Source organism: Stegodyphus dumicola, chromosome X1, assembly GCF_044657685.1.
Source record: "Stegodyphus dumicola isolate Sdum_Otavi_A_Nest chromosome X1, ASM4465768v1".
Taxonomy (NCBI): Eukaryota; Metazoa; Arthropoda; class Arachnida; order Araneae; family Eresidae; genus Stegodyphus; species Stegodyphus dumicola.
In genome coordinates this window covers 142,356,527-142,379,955 of record NC_140780.1, presented here as the reverse complement: position 1 = coordinate 142,379,955, position 23,429 = coordinate 142,356,527, and the positions used below count along the sequence as shown (strand labels likewise).

At 29.7% G+C, this 23,429-nt stretch overlaps 1 protein-coding gene across 3 annotated transcripts in view; it reads left to right on the top strand.

Annotated features, from left to right (window-relative positions):
- Positions 1 to 22,469, top strand: part of yem (yemanuclein) — a 159,523-nt gene extending 137,054 nt beyond the window's left edge. For 2 of the 3 annotated variants that reach the window (XM_035369955.2, XM_035369953.2), the window contains one exon: positions 5,693 to 22,469. In XM_035369955.2, the coding sequence (XP_035225846.1) occupies positions 5,693 to 5,698 (6 nt within the window). In that variant the 3' untranslated portion in view covers positions 5,699 to 22,469. The remainder of the gene's footprint in view (positions 1 to 5,692) is intronic. The other variant, XR_015038530.1, reaches the window with a different exon arrangement.
- The last annotated feature ends 960 nt before the right edge of the window (positions 22,470 to 23,429 follow it).

Here is a 23,429-nt window from a genome sequence, read left to right as displayed (position 1 = left end):
AATATTTACTTCTGTGTTGGAAGTTGTAGGTTAGGACATTTCCTGAGATAAATTAAGTGTTTTGCATTTGTTCTCTGAAGGTTTCCACAAGGCAAAGTTATCATCAATATAACTCTCCTAAAATTTTCTTTTGGGGAGGGAGGGGAATTCAGTGAAACAAAATTTTCTGCCTGTTGCATATAAATAGGCAATCAAATGAATGGCATTGACTGTCCCTTGAAGTGATATTCTTGCTGTTTGGAGGTTTGCTGAATAGTTATCGATGAAATGTGATACTCCATAGTTGCTGGTAATAAATTTCAGTATAATTCTTAGTTTTTCAATGAAGGTTTTCATGAAACAGAGACAGAGTGAGACAAAGTTTTAGCATCAATGGCGAACGTGGTTATCAATGGTGACCAGCAATCCAGTAATGACTGGATTGCTTTAGGAATTGTGCATGAAATTCACTTGTAGAATGCACTCTTGTCTATTGTCTTATGAAAGTTGAGCATAGCTTGGCAGACATTTACATCAGTTTTCCCGAGGTAAAAATCTACTTTTTATGCAAGACCTAGCTGGTTTATTTTCTTTATGTGTTTTGATCTGTATGCAAAGTTTTGGCATATTGTAATCTTGATGAAGCTTAATGTTAGAAAGGTAGTATTTTATATCAGGATAGTCAGCAATTCTGAGACACAGTAGTAGATTGTAGTTACCATCTCCAACAAAATATTTAGTATCCTGTAAATATTTATTTCAATTCTTTATCAGTGATGTCTGTTTCACTTCTTTTATCAATCCTTGTATACCTTGATTTCTTTTTGGTCATGAACTTTCTTTTCCAAATATTAAATTTATTCATAGAAAAGTGTTTTCTTATTTAAATATTGAAAAAGTAATTTTCTTTCTAATGACGGATACAGGAAAATCCATGATGTTCTTATTAACTGTTATCATATTTCCAATAATTTGTATAGCATTTTCTATTTTTGAAAGTCCTTGGAAAGGATCTTAATATGCATAGGAATTTAAGTCTTTAAGATTAACAACATTTTGGCATTCTGTTTTGGGCTGTCTAAAATCCTTTTTAGATAGACTGTAGAGACATTAGGTATATTTTTGGAAGCTGGAGTGATGAAAAATTAGCAAACTCCTTCGCCGGGAATCGAACCACGGACTTCTGGAATACCGGCTCAGTGTGCAGAACTACTACACCACGAAGGTACGCTAGGAAAGTGGGAGAGAAATACCTTATATACTCCCCTTTTTAAAGGGCGACTGGGTTTTTTAGGGGACCCAATCGCCAAATCCTGGGTGAAGAGAGTCATCATCCACAACCCTTTTAGTTCCGGTGCCACTGTAGAAACATTAGGTATATTTTTGGAAGCCGGGTGATGAAAAATTAGCAAACTCCTTCGTTGGGAATAGAACCATGGACCTCTGGAATACTGGCCCAGCATGCAGAACCACTACACCATGAAGGCACACTGGGAAAGTGGGAGAGAAATACCTTGTAAGACTATTACGCATCTTGCTTTTCTGGGAAATTCGTTTTCTTTGGCTTTTACTATTGCTATGGTAATCTTTATCATTATTTTTTAAGAAATTGTTACGATAGGAGAAGGAATATTTGGATTCAACTTTTGGTATATAGCATAAGGTTCTAATACCAATTTAGCCATGTCTTTTTGTTGCCTGTTATGTTAATTTGAATGAAGTTTCTTCTTACCATTTAACAATTTTCAAGTTGCTTTTGAAGTTCTGTTTTTAATCTTGAATGCTTATGGGTATAAGTTCTTGTTGACATTATTTCTGTAGATTATAGTAACTTAATTTGTAATAGCAAAGATGTTAATATAGTCCTTGTGTTTTTAGGCCTTAATATACATTTTTGAACACCATCTGCTGGATCCATATCAATAAGCTGTGTGTGCCAAAGACACATTGAAAAATCAAAAAGCTGCGTTCTGTGGTGACATCCTAAAACCAGATTTAAACATTAATAAAAGGAGAGCTTTCAGGGATTACCTGTCAGATTTCTCAGCTGAAACTGGAATGGATACTCAGTTTCCTATTCTTTTATTGTTGTTTCCTGCAAAGTTACTTTGCGCAGGATGATTGTACTTCTCGGAATTAGTGTTCAAATGTATGATAGATTAAAATATAGTTCTCTGTAATAGCTTGGCTTAACGGCAATTTCTAGTATGTTTCTGATTTGAAGGTTACTTTTACACCAGAATTTGTTGATGATTTTGGCTGTGCCCCATTGGTTGTTGAATAGGATGTTCCCAAGGGGCATTTAATGAAGGAAGTGTTATTTTCGTTGATATACTGCTTGCCAGAATGCTTGTAAATTCCAAAAGCAATCGATCCTGATATTTTCATGTTTACTTTTGATGTTTTGTTTTCATTTGTCTCTTTCAGTCCCAAATGATCTTGGTGAAATCCTTGATTAAAAACTAGTTGCATCCAAATTTAGAACCATTATCTACAAAGCTTTCCTTTTCATCTGTAACTTTACAGTGTTTAGAACCAATTGGTAAACCTCCAAATGGCAAGTTCTCCGTATGAGATTACGACTACTATGCATTTTTGCTAAATTCGTATGCAACTCATAGAAAACTTCTTTACAGAGTTCCCTTAAAAAAGCTGTTCTGGAAGAGGTCTTCTGATTATATTTGTCTTCTGGAAACCTTCAAAAGATTATAACCCAAAGCACTGTTTTCATTAATCTCAGAAAATGTTCTTATACTTTAGTTTTTGATTAACTAACCCTTTGGCAAATGGTGGTTGTGCCGTGAAGCCACCAATTTTCAAAATCTTCTCCCCCCCCCCATCTCCTTTCTGAAATTGTTGAGTGAAAACGGATTGATTACTTACCTTTTACCTCTAAGTAATGCAAAACGACCGCAGAACCACACATTTTTCAGGTCTTGGTACTTAAAATCAGATGCATTTTAAAATTCTTTTTTCAATGAGACAACTTCCTTTTATTGGCATAAACAACTTTAAATTCCAAAAGTTATTCTCACATCATCATTTATATCATAAATAATAAAATTTTGCAATAATTAAACTGTGAATATGAACAACCTGTGTATATGTGTGGCATTTGCTTTGTGGTTTCAAGGCAGGACTACTGAGCCAGTAGAGCATTCTGAATATCTGATCTTCACAGTGCTCTAGAGGCTCAGTGAAAGAGTGGTAAAAATAATAAGTGAGCCCTTGTATGGTAAAAATCAAAGGGTGTACATTGGCAATTTTTTTGCATCTTATGAACCTTTAAAGTTTTTATAAACAAAAAATGTATTTTGTTGTAGAACTGTAAATATAAATGGAAAAAAGTATCCCAAAATGCTGATGGAAGATAAGAAATTAAAACAGGGTGACCTTGACTGTGCATTAAGTGATGACAAAATAGCTTGTCTAAAAGGGAAAGACAAAATATGTGTTACCATTTTATCTAGTCTAGTAGATCCTGTTATTCCCTTAACCGTAGAAAGGAAAGGGGCAAAAAGCAAGTTCAGATACAAAGGGTAATAATAATTATCCATTCAAATTGTGTCGAAAGGCAATTATAATAAAAATAATAGGCTATGTGGACTACTTTGAGCTATTAAAAAGCTTATATGAAATTGACAGAATGAGTAAAAAATGGTGGCATTGAATTTTTTCATTTTATTGATGTCACCATGTAAAAAGACATTAGGATTTTTTGATAACACCATGTAAAGACAGAAGGATTTTTTTTAATGTCAGAAAACTGAAGAAATGAGCAATGCCCTTGCCGGGACTTAAACCCTGGACCTCTCGAATATATGCAGAGTGTGTTACCGTTATACCACGAAGGCATTCTGAAAGGAGGGAGAAAATACTTTATATACTCCCCCTTTTAAAGGATAACTGGGATTTAGGGGTTATCCTGGTGGTGAAGCATCATTATCTACCACCGTTTTAGTTCAGGCCCCACTGTAGATAAATAGGAGTTTTTGAAGTACATGAAAAAATGAGCAGTGCCCTCTCTGAGCCTTGAACCTGTACTTCTCGATATGCACAGAGTGTGCTGTTATGCCACGAAGGCATGCTGAAAGGAGGGAGAAAGTACCTTATAACCATTATAAAACCTTCATTATGTATCAGATGCTTCCAGAAAGTGAGCCCAATTTAAAAATACTTAAATCATTAATGATGGATATTTGCAGTATGATACAAATGGGAAACAATCTGTACTAAAGTAAAATAGACCAAGCTTTCTATTAACGTAGAAAACCACAAACTTCATGTGCCAGATGAAAAGTGTTAAAAAAACACAGAACATATGCCAATAAATTGAAATCCTGGTGGTATACATTTTGTAGCTTAAGGAGGAAACCTCATAGAGCCAGATACATGTGCAAAATGTGCAATATTGGTCTATGCGCGTACCAAAAAGTCAAAACATGCTATGAACAGTTTCACCAAAAATAACTTTATTTTCTGGCAATAATAAAAAAAAAAAAAAAAAAAAAAAAGCCAAGTTTTTTAATCCTTACTTTACAGAGTTTTTATTGTCCTTTTATCTGAACATCTTTATTAATTGCATTCTTATGTTTTCATTGCTGAAGAAAAATTACATAAATGTTTATTTTTCCATTTTTTCTGACAATTTACATTGCAAAATAATGTAATATATATATAATACAATTTTTAAATACAGTTTTTTTTTTTTTTTTTTTTAATTCACAAATTTCATCATTTATTGGAAATGGACATGGATCAAAGTAAGTTTTTTCTCTACTACCTCAGCAAATTTTACCTCAGCAAAGTGCTAGACCTGCACTGGTTTCGAAGTGCGGCCACGACACACAGATGAATGGGCAGTTGTAGATTTTTTTTTTTTTTTTTAATTCATTATTCTTTGTCACTAGGATTATAATATTCTTTTTCCAGAGTTTAGTTCAAACATTATAAAAATAATATTGTGTGCATCAAAGACTTAACTAAGAAGTTAATAATAGCATTCGGTTTCCTACCTCCTGATCTTAAGAATTGGTGATATTCTTCAGAGTGCAGTCTACTATAAAACAACTGGTAACCAAACAGATTGATTCCTGTTTGATTCTTTTCATTTCATTCTCACGAAACAGTTGCTTTTTATGATAATTAAGGCAAAGAATTTTATCATACATCCAGACTTTACAAAAGTGAATGTGAGTACATCCTACAAGCTGCAGCAAATGATAAATATACTCCTGACATGGAAAATGTCTTTTTTTTTTAATTTGCGAACTTTGTTATGTTTTTCAAGGTCAACTTCAAAATGAAGTTTGTTTTAGACACTGGAAATTAGGCAGTAGTGCGCTAATGTCAGTCGCGGAGAAAAGTGTAAGAGGGTGAGACTTACATGGATTAGTTGGAGTATAAGAAGTATTTAAAGAAATAAAGCATAAGTTTAGTGTTTCTGTTTTATTTGTGGTTGTATCATAGCTTGCTTGAGCTGTGTTTTAAAAACATTAAATTATTCAATTTTATAATCTTATTTCTCAAGTCATTCTGACTAAAAATATTTCAATTTATTTTTTATGTGTTTATTATTATGTTGAATAAAATGAATATATGCTCTGAGATTGATCTGTTGTATTTTTCTAAATTAGTAGTGCTTAGAAGTTTACATATGAATAAAATTTTACTACAGTTACATTTCAAATTTATGAATTTTTTTCTCTTTCAGAATTAAAAACTTCAAATCCAAGAACTAACTGATAAGTGCCATCTGTGTATGTAATGTGCAGAGTAGCTGTTAGTAATTTATTTTCCTAGCTTTGTGAATTTGACCAAGATGTTCAAGCTTTGGTTCTAAGAATGCAAGGGAACAACTGTGAAGTGTGTGATTAGTGTTGTATATAATAAGTTATGTATAATGTGCATCGAGTGGCAGTGGCATTTCTGTGATTGATTTTCTCTAAGTATGCAGCTTTCTAAATTACTGCCCTTCATGTATGTGCATAAAAAGTAGATAAACTTGCAGTGATATTATGTACAGTATAAAAAAACCCCTTTTGTACAATTGTCCTGGAGCATATTTTTGTCAATATGTATGTAATTTGTACAGTGTAAATTCAGAATTTTTTGCTTCCTAACTGTTTTTAGTATGCTTCCATTAATATGAAATCCAGTCATAATTGGCCATTGAGATACTTTGTGTCAAATATCTAATCAAACAAGTTACTTTTTTTGCGTTTATGTTTACAATTTCATAACTTAAGTTCCAAGAATAATATTCAGTTTCTGATGTTAAATATTTCTCTTGTTATGTTTTTTAGTTTTGTGTGCTTGTAATAATCATTAAAAAGATGTGTTTGAAAATATGTAATATGTTATTCTGCTTTCACTCTCAAGCTAATAATTCTTCCCTTTTACAAAAAGGTGTCCATGAATTACTATGCAATATTGTCATATGTTATCGAGATTTATATATGAAAGCAGTGTAATCGAAATCAATAATGTGTGAGCTGAGATGCATTCCATAATGTCTTTCTTAACTGTTTAATTTTCTTAAGAATTATTTTGGACCCTTTAAGTCTTTTAACTGATATTTTGGTATTTTTTTGTTATTGAAATAAAAGATCAATTTTTCAAAGTTTTGAAAACATTTAAATGTACTTCCGTGGAAGATAGTGAATATTATAATCAAATTATTCAAAACTGATACATTTAAAAACAACGTACTATTTTTTACTGCTGCATATCAATTGTATTTATTTCATATTTGTCAAAAAGCACTTTCATTTGTGAAGGTGGTTGTTATGCGAGTTTTGTGGGAAAAATATTTTAATTACAAGTACTTGTTCAAATGTAAATGAAATTGTTGGAATATATTATTTCATTTGAAATGTAACTACTGTAAAGCCAAAAAGTGTCGCTTTGAAGTACAAGTTCTTTTGCATAGAAGTAAAAGCCTGTTTAAAAATTTTAAGGCTTTATATGTGTATATATATATATGAATTTGTATAAGTATTCCCGATGAAATATTATGTATAATTTGAAATTATATGAATATATTCTTTCCTTTGAAATATAATTTTTTTAAACGATAAAAGCATGAAAGTATGCTTATAAATTTAAAGACTTTACGTACATGAATTTGAAGAAGTGTGAGATATAGTTTACACAATGAAATGAGTTATTTATCAGTTGAAAAATATAAATTATTTGGATTGCTATGTCACGTATCAAATGAAATTTTCATGTTTATGTGTTGAAATAAAAATTCAGTATTTTAGAACTAATTTATTTTTATTCTGCAATTAACTGATTGTATTGTTATTTTTAACAAAGTGAAGTCATTTTGCAATCTGAAAATGCTATCTAATTAGTATTTTAATTTAATTTGTCTATTAACTCTTAGAAAAATTATGGCCATGTTTTGCATGTCAGTAGCAAATAGATGATTTACCTGCCATCAGAAAGTGTTGCCCGTCCTAGCAAACATACTGAGAATTATCTGTCTAGTTAATATATAGTCTAAAAGTTTGCGATTAAAATTTGAATTTGTTTTTACTGTTATTTTGCATATCTTAATTTTTATTATTGAATACTGTAACTGATAATTGTGTTCTTAATAATGAAGTCTACAGATCTGGAGAAGTAATGTTATCTAGTTATTTTACATTGTTTACCAGATCTATGGAATATAAGCTTTTTAAGATTTTCTATCAATTTTCTACATTTAGCAACATCTAGAAAATTCATAGTCTAGGTATCATTTGCTGGCTGCTTTTAAGGTAACATTTTAAATTTTGTTTCTTTATGCATAAATCAGAAATTAATGTATAAAAATACTAGTTGTTGATTTGAAGTTGCCTTGAAATAATTTTCTAAAGTATTACTTAAAGTTTCAGTTCTGATAACAACATGCAAAAGTTTTTAATGTCAGATTTAAAAATGACAAGTAGTACAGTACAAAGTCCAAGATCTGAACTTGTTGGTACTTTGGTGATTCTGGACTTGGGATTTCTCCAGATATTAGGTCATCAGTTTAAATCTAGTAAGATGGCATGTAGAAATTGTAAAATTAAAAATATAAAATCATGATATAATAAAGCATTTATGATCTAAAGGATATCAAAATTTACACACACACAAAAGGAGCCGAATATATATTTGTTTACTTTATTAAACATTTCCTTCAATGTAAGTTGTTTAAGTAGCTTTATTTTTTATGCTAATACTTTCTCTTTAATTTTATGGACACAAATAATTTCTTGTTCAGTTGCAAAGTTGCATTGTTCGTCATGAATTCCGACTAACTAGTCAATTGAAATTTGTTTTCAATAACCTCTGTGTCACTTTCTTCACTATTGGTAGTGGTATTTTCTGCGTCTAGAACCATACTGTAGATTTTGCCGTCCATTAATTAAATGATTTATGATTGGGGTATTGTCATTGCAATAAAAATTTCTGTTAAATCATCTTCATTTATTACCACTTCCCCACATTTCTTTACAAAATCCAATAATTGGAAAATTTCACCTTTGGTTTGCAGTATCCAAAAATCTTCAAATTTGCGATTATCATGATTATATTCTTCACCATAAAATAAGGTAACTGGCCATAAATTATGTCAAGCATTTTTTTAAAGTATCTGGAGATGCATCCTCCCATGATCTTGCTATGCTGTACATAACAGATTTTATGCTAAAATATTTCAAAATTTCTTGAGTAGTTTTGCCATTATTCAAGAAATTTAACAGGGATTTTAAAAATGCTACTTTATATTTGCATTCAGAGGACACAGTATTTAAATATTCATAAGGCTGAATGATGGATGTATGATTTAAAGAAAAGAATAATACAGATACATTATCTTTCATTAAAACTTCGTGAAATATAAGCCGAACAGTTATGCACAATCATTACAATTTTTGCATCATCAGGTAAACCAACCAAATTCAGGTGTTCATGAACCTCTGGTATGAAATGATTTTCAAACTTTCATCTGTAGTCCTTTAAATGCTTGATGTCATCTATTTTTTCCGGTTACGAAAAGTTTAGACTTGTGCATTCTTGCAGCATTTGCAAATGCTAACATTGTTAGTCTATATTTGGTCTATTATTTGGAATATTTGACATCAGTTGGAGCCTTTTTTGTAGAGGTTGCCAAGGTATTTTGCGGTACATATTGCCAAAAAAGACTAGTTTCATCTGTGTTGTAAATTTGATCTGGACATAACTTTTCACTATTAATGAGTTCAATGAATTCATCTGCAAATATTTCAGCAGGTTCAGTATCAGCTGAAGCTTTTCCACATGAAAATTTTAATAGCCATGTTCTTATACCATGGTGGTTTTTTAATTTGGTTAACCAACCTGTTAATATGTGTACTCAGTTTTTAAGCTCATTCCTTCATGTAATATTTTGACTTGAGCCATTAGCATTGGGCCCATCAATAGCATGCTCTTGCTGCAAAGTCTGACCCATTCAATCATCACTTATAGCATAAAGAAAAATTTTTCTGTTATTCATTGCAAGTGGAGTGTCGGATTCTGCAAAAGATTAAAAAAGTTCTGTTTTTTTGTTTTTTTATGTCATATACAGTTGGCATTCCAATTCCATACTTGTTGCATAATTTTGGAGACAGATATACCTTTTTTGCAGTAATACCACTTTTTGTTTAATAGACATGGAAGCATGCTTTCGCTTTGTAGATCCTGTTGCAGTTTCAGAATTAAACTCTTTTTCACACAATTGAAAGTTAAGACTTTTTCATAAAATTGCTTTAATTATAACAGCCTTCAAAAAAGTAATAAGCTGGATCAAATCGGAAAGCAACAGCACAATCTGCTATATTAACTGAAATTCCTTGGAATCAGTAAAGTGTAATTTTAGCATAGCTTTGTAGTGTAGGCTGTACATTATTGGCTACATATCATGAGATTAATGATGAAAGAAAAGTTGATCTGCTAAATTTTGTCTTGCTTCTGTCGTGCATTGAGACAAACATGAATTGCATTAGTTTAATTATTTATTATACTTACGTCTATTTCTTGCACATGCTCAAGGCTTATCTGAGTCCTGAATAAATAAATTTCCACACATACTTAAGGCCAGCGCTAGATATCTTATCGCCTAATGCAGTCTCTAAGCGTCCAAAATTCTGCTAACAAGAGCCTAAATTCTAAATTTTGGGTTCCAGTGCTTTTCCTAAATTCTAAAAATTTTTTTGCTTGGTGCTTCTCTAAATTCCAAAAATTTTGTCATTCCTTAATTCTGCTGCCTGGTACGGCCTTACAAGCTCTGGTGGCGGTTCTGGGTTTATGTGAATAACAAAACAGTTGTTCTTAATTCAAATAGCACTAAATGTAATCTTTTGGCCTATGAATATCATTAACAAAATCAATTTTTAGCATATGGGATGAAATTTTTGTTAAATTTTTCCTTCATAACGTTTCTTAGTGCATTTAACTTAAATCTGCAATCATCGCTAAGCGTAATGTCAACAAAATGTTACCGTACCCTTTGTTATTCAATTACTAACAAAAAAAAATTGTTTATGCATCACTGCATGGGTTTACTAAAGTTGATGATTCGGTGATGAAAGTAAAATGTAATAAATATTGATTTGCCAGGTTGGTGTCAGGGATGTAAGATAGTAGGTGTAAAATATCAAGGCTGTTTCTTTGTAGAATGTTTTGGTTTGAGATGTATGCCAAGCAGGTACACAGCTATGGAGCCAAATTTCTCTGATCACAGAAATTTATGTTAAAATGACTGTTTCTTCAATAACAAGGTATGTGATTTAGTGCTGAAATGAAATTATGAATTGGGACTTTCCACATGTTTTTATTATGGGGGGGGATCAAGTGTGCATGTGTAAAGCATGAAATAAAGTTGGTGGCTTTAAGGTCCAGATTTTAGATCATTCTGGATATTGGACATCTGGATCTTGGACTTTGTACTGTATATATTTATTAAAATGTTTCTAAATTAAATTTAGTACATATTAAACTTGTAGTTGATAATAATTGAATTGTGCTGCAGAAGCAATAACCATTATGAAAAGCTGAGAAACCAAATCCAGTTTTGTAATTCAATAAATAATAATTGCAAAAATTGAAGTTAGTCAAATGCAATAAGAGAGGAATTTACATATCCTGGTTTAGTCTCTTTGGGGGGGGGGGTGTATCAAGAGAAGTAAATGTATTAGCCTGTTTTTGAGCTCAAAATGCCACAAATTGATTATATTAAAAAAATCAATTAACTACAAAACAGTGTGTTTTCGTCAGTGCCCCCAAATCTGTAATGTGTGAGAATCTCGTCCAAATTCGTATTAAGCATAATCCAATATGAATTATCCATTTAATTTTAAAATGTGATAGAAATCAGGTCATTCAAAATAATTCATTAAACAAAATCACTAAAAATAATAATTATACTAAAAACTGCCATAATCCATAGTAATCAAGACAGTCATTCTAAAAAAGGTGTTTATAGACCAAAAGCCAAAATAAATAGTGAAATTGAATTATGTCAGTAATTAGCAATTCGAATAAATTAACTAACAAGTGAGGTCTTCCAACCTTAAATTCTCATTTTTTGCAAAAGATATATATGAATCTACTCATCAAGAAATGCATTATAGTAAAAGAATTAGCTGCTAATATTCCATAGATAATCCAAAATCAATTTATAATTGTTAAATATGGGATTTTTGATCACCAGTGCTGAACTTTCCGATGACTTTGTGTGGCAATAACTTATGAAATTTAAAAATTTTGTGAAATCTCCAAAGCAGTGCTGCATCACCATATGTAGTTAGATGGCGTATTTTCAAAATGTACTTCTAAGTGAGAAAAAGCATTTTTACAAATTCTATGTATTATTTTACATTTAATAATTAAAATATTTTATCAAAATGCTTCCTCAGTGTTTCAGCAAAATTGCAGTCTGTACTTTAAATGTACATGAAGTATAAATGGATTTGGGGGTCTACATCTTCAAAAAGAAATGCAGAGTTAAAAGTTAGCGGCTAAATCCTGCAAGTGAAGCCAAAAAAAAACTTGTTTTTATATTTATTTTTATAGCTCATTTTTGCCTTTCAAAATACTGCAATTTGTGCTTTGAAATTAAGTACAGTCAAATTCTTTGTTTTATGTTACATCATATACGTATTAAATGCAAACTGCTGTCACTATTTTGTTATTAATTGTTATTTTGAAGCTAACAATAAGTATTTTAATCTGCAGTCAAAGTTTTGTGCAAGGCTCTTGTTCAGGAGTTATTGGATTAGACTGATTATGTCTTATGTGGTGGTATAATACATACAGTATGATCTGGATATTGTTTTAAGATTATGAAATTACACACTTGGAATTAACAGGTTTTATGCAAGAAGGTTATTTAGCTGTCAAATCTGAGTTCGGAGATTTTAAAAGTAAATTGAAGTAATGGTTTATAAAGTATTAAGGAAAGGCTGACTGCTTTGAGCATTTTTACAGCACTTTTCTGTCCTGGCTCATGTATTTTGTCATGTGCTTTAACCAAATCCACCATCTTCAATCCCTAGTCAGTGTATATATCATCACCTAAAGTGTCTAATATAAAACTACAATACGAGATATCTTTCCACAGTAAAAGTGTTTCAGAATTTCTTGTAATGTGACATGATTTTTTTTTAAAGATTAAATCTCCATCAATTTCATTTTAGATTACTGCATTTTGGCAATCAAAATATATAGCTTTCCCTTTGTTATTTCTACATTATTTTATATTTTCATTTCTTGAATTGGTCAACTTGGCAACTTTCCAAATTTTCAAAACTGCATTTTAAAATTTAGGTTAAAATATCATGCAGAACAAATATTAATTTGAACCCTTTAAAATTTAGATTAAAATATCAGGCGGAACAAATATTAATTTAGAAGTTGAACAACAAGCTAAAATTATTCAAAAAACATCTTCCATTGGTGAATTAGATTTTTTAGAGGTGTTTCACATTCAAAAAAATCTTCCTGTTCTAGTTAACAACACTAATTCTAGTTCATCTTTACATTTAAGCCTTTAAAGAAATTATATTTTAGTTTTTTTTTGTTTCATCAATAGATGCCACCAGTAGCTTAACTCCTGTCCAGCCATTTATCCAGCCAGCTTTTTACTATATCTTCTTCTATTCATTTACGCTTTGGCAGCTGAGGATGATGGTGTGGTAAAACCATCTAAACCAGGCCTGGAAAATTTGCAAATGTAATACTGATTTTTGTTGTTTGACTTCTAAATTAATGCATTTAAAAATTTTTTAAACTCGTCGAATAGCACTGTACATCAAATTTTGTTATTTCTAACTTTTTTTTTTACTGTGTATTTTTAGAATATTAGCAGCTAATTCTTTTACTGTTGTGTGTTTCTAGATTAATAGATCCACATGCATTTTTTTTTTTTTTTTTTTCCAGGATTAGGAATATTCAATTATGGCAAAGCACACAAGGGCTATCTGCCTAAAGGGAGGAATGCCTTCGTGGAGGACTTTCTAAGGGAAACTGGCTCGTATACATGTTACACATGGGGTAAACCACGAAAACGCCCATGCAGCAAGCCCGTTCGCGGACCGAACTAACTACCAGTGTTCAGCGTCTTTACTGCTCGGCGGCTGGTGGGCGCATTTTTTTCAGAAAAATTAAGAGTTCAGCCATCCTTTGTTATTTAAGTAAAGTATACAAGAACACGTGAGCAAAATTAAATACCACTTAATGAAAATTATAGTATTTTTTAATTGAATTTTGCAATCTTATTCTCAACAGTAACAATTTATTTCGGAAACTGGCATGTACACTATTTCATAACTTTATTAGACATTATGGGAAAATTTATTTAGATATTTATGGTATTCCAGTGGATGCCGACTATAACTGCCCTTTTTTTGGCCATATTTTGCCATTACCTCTTCATTAAAGAATTTAATTTTATAAATAGCTGTCAAAAGAGTTGTTTAAATTTATTTTCAGTTATATTGATGACATAATGTCAATTAATAATAACAATGAAACTTGGGAACAAAACTATTCTAAATGTCTAAAACTAATAACAGTTATGCAGATTATTTAAATCTGCAAACACATAACTCAAAAAAAATTAAAATCTGACAAAAGAACATGATTCACTTTCAACATCATAAACCTCTTAAATGGCAACTGGACATTTTCAGAAAAAATGCAAACACTTTTAATCAAACCAAAAAGGATAGCATCTAAACTAGGCTAAATATCTTTAGTGACAGTCAAGATTTTTTTTTAAAAACTTTGATTATTAATTAATAATATAGTAAAAAAAATTTCCAGATGAATTGCAATCTTCAATCTAATTTGCACGTTATTGCATTTAATTTTGTTCAAAGGTTATAAGTACAATTTAACTTAACTCAATTATTAACTATTGACATAAATTGATTTCAATATTTACTTTGATTTTTGGTTTATAAACACCAGTAGGACAAATAGCTTGATTGTCAGAAATGGCAGTTTTTCATATTTTTCTTACTTTTTAATAATTTCAATACTTATTACTTTCAAGTAATTTTTTTCAATGAATTTTATTGTTTGACTTGATTTATGTTTCTTAAAATCAAATAAATGATTTTGGTACTGAATTTACAATTTAGATCATAATTAATTATGCTGTATGAATTTGGGCAGGGTGCCTTTCGCATTCTAGTCTGTATGGTTTGTACTGATGAAGATGAAAACCGTTTTGTCGTTAAATGAAAGTTCTAGAATTTAGTAAATTTGTGTCATTATCGGTTCCAATACAGTCTGATCCATTTACTCCTCTTGATAACCAACCTTCTGAAAAATATGTACCAGTAGATGTAAATTATTCTTTTACTGCATTTAATTAAAATTTTTACACTTTTCTTTATCGAATTTCATAAATGGATTGTGTTTCTTATTTTTGCACAGTGGTTTATTGTTTCGGTAAAGCAATAAATTTATCAGCTGTTTATACCAAGTTGAATATGTATTGAATTAAAATTTTTGTTCTAGTATACAAATGTTGCCACTTGTTATTGCAGCTTGTGGTGCATAACAGGGTTTTGGTTTTGAACATTTTCTTTGTTTATTAAATATGAAAGCAGCAATATAGAATAGAAACTCATTGCTATATTCTGAGAACTTAATTATGAGTTACAGTTGATATATAATAACTAAGCTATGACTTTTTCTGGCTAAATAAACTGAAGAAAAAATATTCAGATATTAATTTCAAAGTAAAAGTTAAAATGTCGACATGATGATGTTGAAGACTGAATATTTTGGTTAAATTTGTAAAAGAATTTTAGATACTGCATAATTCTAACTTTGATAAACATGACCAATTTTTTTAAACTTGTATCACTGATGTAATCCTTGATTTTTATTTTTTAATTTATAAATAACTTTTTTTTAAAATTCAGACAAATATTGTTTTTTTCACTATTCAAATGAACAGTTTAAGGCTCGTTTAAAATGTTATTTTCAAGAAAAATTAGGGTAGATCGTGTAGGAGAAACTGACTTTAATTCCCATTTTTTGATGTTTCTCAAAGTTTGTGCAATTTGTAGGGTTTGATAATGTTGTTTTGCATTTCTGTCATTTAGAATGCCTGATTTAAATTTGGTAAATTCTGTTGTAGATGAAATAAAGATTTGGCATATATGGATTATAACGTGATCAGTTTTTGTTCAGGTAAACAGTTCATGCTGCAGGTCATATTAAGTTTTCATTCAAGAAAAGTAAAATTTTTACAATTTTTGTTTTTTTAATGTATTTAATTTCGGTGTTTAGTTTTTTTTTTGTATTTCTTTTGCTCTGCGTATTAAAATAATTTACTTCTAGTTTTAAATTACAGTGGTGCTTAATTTCCTTGTGATGAGAAATTTCAAAGTATAAATAATTGTAATGTGAAATATGTGCTTTAACCATTAGCATGCATATGTGTACCTTGTTAAAGACTGGGTCTGTCAAAGATCTTTGAACATATCACAAATTTTAAGCTTGCGTATGGTGAAAAACACAGCTTAGGATTTTTTCACATCTTTCCATTATTTTTTCAGTTGGCTATATGAATACTTTCCTCCTCTTTTTTGCATACACCACATTCAGGCTCTAATTTCATTTTTTGGATGTATGTTAATTATTTTGAAATTATTTTAAGCCATTTTATTTAAATAAATGCATCTCTACATGTTTTTTATGTTAGACTATAGGCATTTTGATTTTCGTTAGCTGGTTCCTGTAAATGTATTATTCCATTACAATCCTTTTTATAAACTCATTACAGTGCAGAGTCTAAGAACCAGACTTGTCGGGACTTTGGCAATTTCAGATTGCAGAATTTTCTGGATTTTATATCATGAGTTTAAATCTAGAAAGATGACATGTAGAAATTATAAAATTAAAAATACTAAACAGTTGTTTGTAAAATAATAGGGCATTTACGGTCGTAGGGGAATCCATATTTGCAAAAAAAGTTCAATATTTATTTCAATGCATGTTTTTTTAATTTGTTTCACATTAATTTCTTTTTCAGTTACAAAGTTCCACTTTTCAAATCCTATAACTGCTGTGTTGAGAATTCCCAATAAATTGTCATTTGAAAATTTTCATTCTCAGCAACCTTTTTGCCACTACCTTTACTTTCAGTAGCAATATTTACTGCATGTAAAACCATACAACAAATTTCCAGTAGTGTCTTATTTTAGCTTAGTTTAATGTTTATGTAGTGTATGCACAGTTGGCAATGTATAATGAGATTGACAACTAAAAACATGTTGTTTGGCTAAATTTGATTCTGTTGCACATTGCGGAATTTAAGCCTGAATTATATTAGTTTAATTATCTATTATACTTATGTGTATTTCCCGAATATATGTTTCAGGCTTACGTGAGATTCAAGTAAATAAATTTCGACATATACTTATCTGAATAACAAATCAGTTATTCTGAATTCAAACAGTACTAGGTGTAATCTTTTGGTATATGAATGTCCTTCACAAAAATTTATTTTTTTGCATATGGAAAGAAATTTTTGGTAAATTTCTTCTTGTCAACACACTTAATGCTCACAATGGCAAACTAAAATTAGGAATCAGGACCTTTTCTGTACTTTTTATTATTAAATATCTGTTGCGCATGTGTGAAGCATCATGGTAAACTAAGATGCTACTTTCAGAATCTTAATTCTTTTTCTCTTTCCAAAAAATATCTTGAAATAAAATTGCTGGTAGTTCTTATGTCCAGATATTAAGGATCTTAAAACAAAATTGAGGATAATTCTTCATATTGAACATATGGATTTCAGACTTTGTACTGTATAAAATAGTTTAAAATCAGTATGGCTGCATAGATATTTCTATCACATTTCAGTTTGTAAAAATAAATATTTAATCAGTGGATATGTATTACATGAATTTTATTTAAATAATATTAGTATACTGATCATTGAAATAAATGAAAAAATATTGAAATTTTTAATAGCTGTAAATGATAAAGTGTACATTTCTTATCATAATTGAGAAAACACTGAAACAGGAAGAGTTGAGATTAAGTGGAGCTTGAAAAAAAGTCATACTCAGTTGTTATAAGGCAAATTTAGCAAACTTAAAAAACATTCATACACTTAATTAGATGTATGAATGTTTTCTAAGTTTTCAAACATTAATTTGATTATAAAATTGTTATTGAAATTGGAGCTTGAATTATAAATATCTCCCAAGTTATTAAAACATAAAGCAAAATAATATATTAATATTGCTGTGTTAGAGAGACAGTAATACTGTGGAATTTATTTGAATTATGAAACATTTGGTGTGAAATATGAAACATTTGGTTAATAGTGTGAAATTAGATATTTAGGGATAAAAATGGAATGATTCTAACATTCTTCTCATTTTAACTGTCTTTAATGCATGCCAGTGTAAGGACGCACTCCCGTTTTATTTGGAAAAATTTACTTCTGAAGTTCAAGATTTTTCCTTCAGTCATAGTTTTTCAAATTGGTAAAAAATAATTTCCTCAAATCAAGTTTCGAAGCTCTTATCATCAAGAGACATTTGAAAACCTGCATGAGATTAAGGGAAAAGCCGGCTGTGCTAAAATATATTGGAAAATTGTGAATTAATATGTTTTTATTTATATTTTTGTAATTTGCATAAGAAGTTTGTGTGAGACTGGTTTCATTCAGTATGACTAGTAATTAAATCTTTAATGATATGGCTGAGAGAATTTGAAAATGGTTATTGTTTTTCATGGTTTAAAGTTGAATTGCTTTCTTGTAATGTGTAAAGTGATATAAATGCTGCTTATGTGTTTGTCGATAAGTTATGAATATTATAATTCATTAGGTGAAAATTAAAAGAAAGGGACTTTTACATTTAAAAAAATAGTTTTTAGTAAAATTTCTCTATTCTGTATGTGAAATTTTATTTAGTATTAAAGCTATTTGAAACATTTGAGTAAAGGTAATTTCTGTAAAAGTTTGTTTGGGAGCACTGATAATTTTCTGTATTGAATTTTAATTTATTAAAGTTTTGTACTGTTTATCCCCGTCCATATTTCCCTATGACTTTTAATAATAAAATTTTCAAAGTTTTTAGTCTGTTTTTGAGTATTTGCCGAAGTCATTTACAGTAGCTTTGCATCATTAATTGCAATTTATTTATCATGAAAATTATATAATTTAAGATTTTTAAACTAATTTGCCTATTACAAGGGGATGCAGATTCATTTTTATTTTTACCCTTTATTTTAGTGCGTAACATAATGGTTGCATGTTTAGGACTCAAAAAGCTTAATTTTATAATGTTATAAATTATTGTGGATAGTAGCCGTACATGGGTAAATTTTAATAATATTAAATTACCTTACGATTAGCGTGTTCTAAAATTACTCTAGGATATCGAATTAATGGAATGTGGGAATTTGTTAGTTCACTTCTTTTTAAATTCTAGAACCAAGGTATGAATTAATCAAGTTTAGTACCTGTAATACACATTATTTAATTTTAAAGTGAGAAGCTGAGTGATTTAACTGTTGATGCATGTTGTTTCTATGCCTTAGCCTACTTCACAAACTATTCAATAAATGATGGTGTCAGTTAGATATTCATTAAAGTTTTAGACAGTAAAACTATACATTTCTCTTAGATAAAACATATTTGTCTAAATTACTGTGCCTGATATTCATAAGTCACGTCATAAGTGAGTGTGAAATATAATTAATCTTGAAATACTATAGAGGAACATTTTATCTTTTTATAATTCGATGACAGTAAGGCTGTTTGGGGGCGGGAACATTTGCAATTTTTTTGGCTATATTGCACAAATGTGTCTAACATTTTAGTTATTTTATTTATTAGGTATGAGTCACTGATAAATATTAAAAGATACATTTCACTAGTTTTAACATCGAAATTATTTATTGTACAAACATTTTTGAAAAAGATGTTAGCTTAAATTTCTTAAAAATAAACTTAGCTGTTAGCTTAAGTTTATTTTTGCAAAACACAATATATAAAGTGAAATGCTAAAAAGAAAGTGCAAGAATCAAGTCTCTGTATCAGAGTTAAAATTGCATGTATTTAATGTAATAATAGGCTAAAAAATATACATAGTACTTGCATTATTGTGAGTAAAAACAGGGATCAAGATTAATTACAGAAAGTTTTTTTTATTAGTGTGAAGAACTAGAGCCATTCTTTAGGTACTTGAATTTTGTGAAATAATTGGGGCAAATTGTATTACTGTTAAAAAAATAAAGACGTGGTGCCTCTTGAGATCAGAATGAAATTTACAGTTTGTTGAATCATCATTTATAATAAAAATATCTTTAATATTTTTATATTTTATAATAGGTATTAAGGTTTTTTATTAAATTACACAACTAACTCTAAAGTGTTTCAATGGCTTTAACACTAGAACTGCTGATGATTAGTGTACAGTTAATTTCAGCATAGGAGGAAAATAAGTTATTTTAGGATTTTTGGTAGTTCTAGTGCTGATTCTTTTGGTAAGTTTTATAGTAAATATGTTTGTTTTTTACTTTATCTTGTAGTGCACACTGTATTTACAATGTTTCAACTGGCCTCATTTGTACCTTTTTATAGGAAAACTGATTGTGCAATAAAATGAAAAGATATGTTTTCAAATTGTTTCAGATGCTTGTGCAGATGATCTGAATTGAAAATTCTTTAAATTATCTAATTTGTAGAAAAAGGAAAACATGTTTTTGGTTTTAAAACATAATAGTTTTGTTTCTGCTTTTTGCAAAGTGCAAAGTGATAAATATTTAATTGGTGGAATAACATTTCATTTCCATTCTTAACTGTATTTATAGTTGACTTACATAATGTTTTTCATATCATTTATATTAGACTAAAAAATTTTTATGCTAATAAGTTTTTTTCCCACCTAAATTATTGAGTAGGTTGAAAATTATTTGAAGATGTTGCAGCTAGAACTATATCAAATTTAGTGTGAATTCTTCTGTTTGTATTAAACTTGGTCTTTGAAATCAAATTTCTTTAAACATTTGCTTGGCATCAAGAGCCTTCTGTCATTTTTTTTTAATTAATGAAAAGCAGTTATATTTGTTGTTATTATTGCTTTTTCAGTGAATCTTGCAGTAGTTTCTGTACTTTGCTCAGAGCATTTGAGAGTTTAAAAATTAAGTTAAAAAAAAGAAATATTTTTTTTCTCCTTTTTGCCCATTATTGGACTGTTCTTAAATAAATCTGTCTTAATAGTTTTGAAAGTTAACTCTAAACTACTGTGTTTATTATAGTTTTCTGTGTGATTAATTTATATTAAAAAAGTACTTGACATAAAACTTCAAAGCAATAAAATTCGATTGAAAGTTGGATGGCATCTGAACATGCTGCAGATATTCAAAACTATTTTTCTTGTATAAAGAATTGTTAAGATGAAAAAGCAAAGAGGATTGCTTTGTTTTTTCAAGGGTTTCGGAATGTGCAGTGTAATCAAAGTGAAATATTGCCATCATATGTAATAGGAATTATCAAAAAAGAATACAGTCAAAAGTCGTTAATCCGGACTCGTCGGGACTTCGGCGATTCCGGATTATCGATTTTTCCGGTTTATAGATCATCAGTTTAAATCTGGTAAAATGGCATGCAGAAATTATAAAATTAAAAATATGAAACCGTAATTTACGAAATAAAGAACAATTATGATCTAAAGGGTATCAAAATTTACAAAAAAAAGCTTAATATTTATTTGTTTACTTTATTAAACATTTCTTTCAGTGTAATTTGTTTAGGTTGCTTCTTTTTTATGTGATAATACATTCTCTTTAATTCTATAAACAGACATAATTTCTTGTTCAGTTAAAAAGTTCCGCTGTTCAAGTCCTATAATTGCTGTGTCGAGAATACCGACTAATTTGTCAATCGAAATTTTTTCGTTTTCAATAACCTCTGTCACTTTCTTCGCTATCGGAAGCGAATTATAATGACGAGGCATTTGATTTAAATCATATCAAAGACGGAGTACATCGAGATGAAATACTACATTTAGTAAGCAATTATAAGCCAAATAAAATAAAAACATCTGCCCTGAAGATAAGGATAGTGCTGACAGATCAACTTCCAATTCATTGCGCGCCGCGGCGTTAAAGATAAACAAAGTTTAGATAAACAAACGTTAAAGTTTAGATAAACAAAGGATATGCCTTTATCCATTTTTTTGCAGCAATTCCACTTTTAGTTTAATGGACTCCGAAACATACTTTCGCTTTGTAGATCCTTTACATATTAGTAAATATATATCGGAAATTCTATTTGACATAATCGAAAGTTCAAGCTTACTTTTATAAAATTGCTCTAACAGTCTGCAAAAAATAATAAGCCGGATCCAATTCGAAGATTAAGGAACAACGCAATCTGCAACATTAACTGAAATAGAGAATTTTAGCTTAGCTTATACCGTCCGTTACACATTAAACGCGCATTCGTAAACGTATTTTGCGCACACGCAAATTCGCAGCCGTAAAGGTCTTAAGTTTGTAGCTTTGAGGTCCGGATTATGGGTGTCCGAATTAACGACTTTTGACTGTATATGTCTTAAAAATAAATAATTATTTTTGCTTAATTAATTAAGGTATGATAATAGGTATGCTAAAGACATTATTTTTGTTTCATAAGTGGTTCATTGTCATGAAATAATTATGCATATTAAAGTTATTGCTGACTGTATAGTATATGTAATAAACATAAGCGTATAAAGAAGGGACACTGCATAATATAAAGCAACTATACAGGAAGAGCTTATTTTTATGATGTAGGTGTACTGTATTATTCAGTGTTGTTATTAATTTTATATACTACCATAACTTTGTGTGATGTTCGATGGAATTGTAGGGTGCATTTGTTTTATTAATGTGATTAAAACTGATATGAATTTTAACTATTTGTATGAAGCATATTCGCATGGATCTGAAGAATATTAAAATTGAAAAGTCATGTTGCTTAATTTACTTACAGAGCAATTTGCAAATCCCTTTTAAATATTATATTCAAAAACAAATTAGAGTTAATGTTAAGTTGCAGAAATGGAACATAAATGTTTATTAATGACAGTGATAAATACTCAAGCAAATTAAAAAAATTGTACTAAAGAGTTTTGACATAACATTAAATTTTGACATCCATACCCAACATCAGATATCTATCATCAATAAAGCATATACTATGAATAAAATGTCTAGTATTATGAATGCTGTTTTTTTATATTTGTTTCTATTTCCTGCAAGGACAACTAGGAAAAGACGGATGACAACTAGCATGGTTTGGTGTTTAGTGTACAAAATATGAGAGACCATAGCTGCAAGTTAATTTAAAATATTAAATTATATATATCTCCCTGATTGCTTGATGCTAGGAAGAAATGTGATGTGAAAGTATGGAAGCTAAGTGCTGTGGAGTATTCAGAAGTCCTTAACACTGAGGAATAATTTTATGCTAGAGTTAATTAGTTTTTATTTAGGGAGATGACAGGAAGAAAACGGGCTGGCTTTAATGTGGCAGCGTTGGTCTCTTAGTCCTTTTTTTTTTTTTTTTTTTATTTCTCTCGTTATTTCTATACATGATGAGACAGAATAGCATGGACCTGGTGTTAGATATTTCAGTCCAAGAAATGGAAGGATATTTGAAATTGTTTAATTGAAAGTTACAAAAGTTATTGATGTCGAATTTAGACTGGAAACAGCATTATTAATGAAGGCTATAATCACTGATGACACCAAATCATAAAGTAGTTGCTAGAAAATGTGTATTTTAGTGAGAGGATGCTTTCTCACATTTAGTAAGTTTGGCAGCTATTTTTCCGAAACATTTATGAAAATGAATTTGTCTAGTTATCTCTTTGTCACTTAATGTTAATTGAAGAAGATGCTCATCCTGTCATTGTTCAGTGTATATAAGC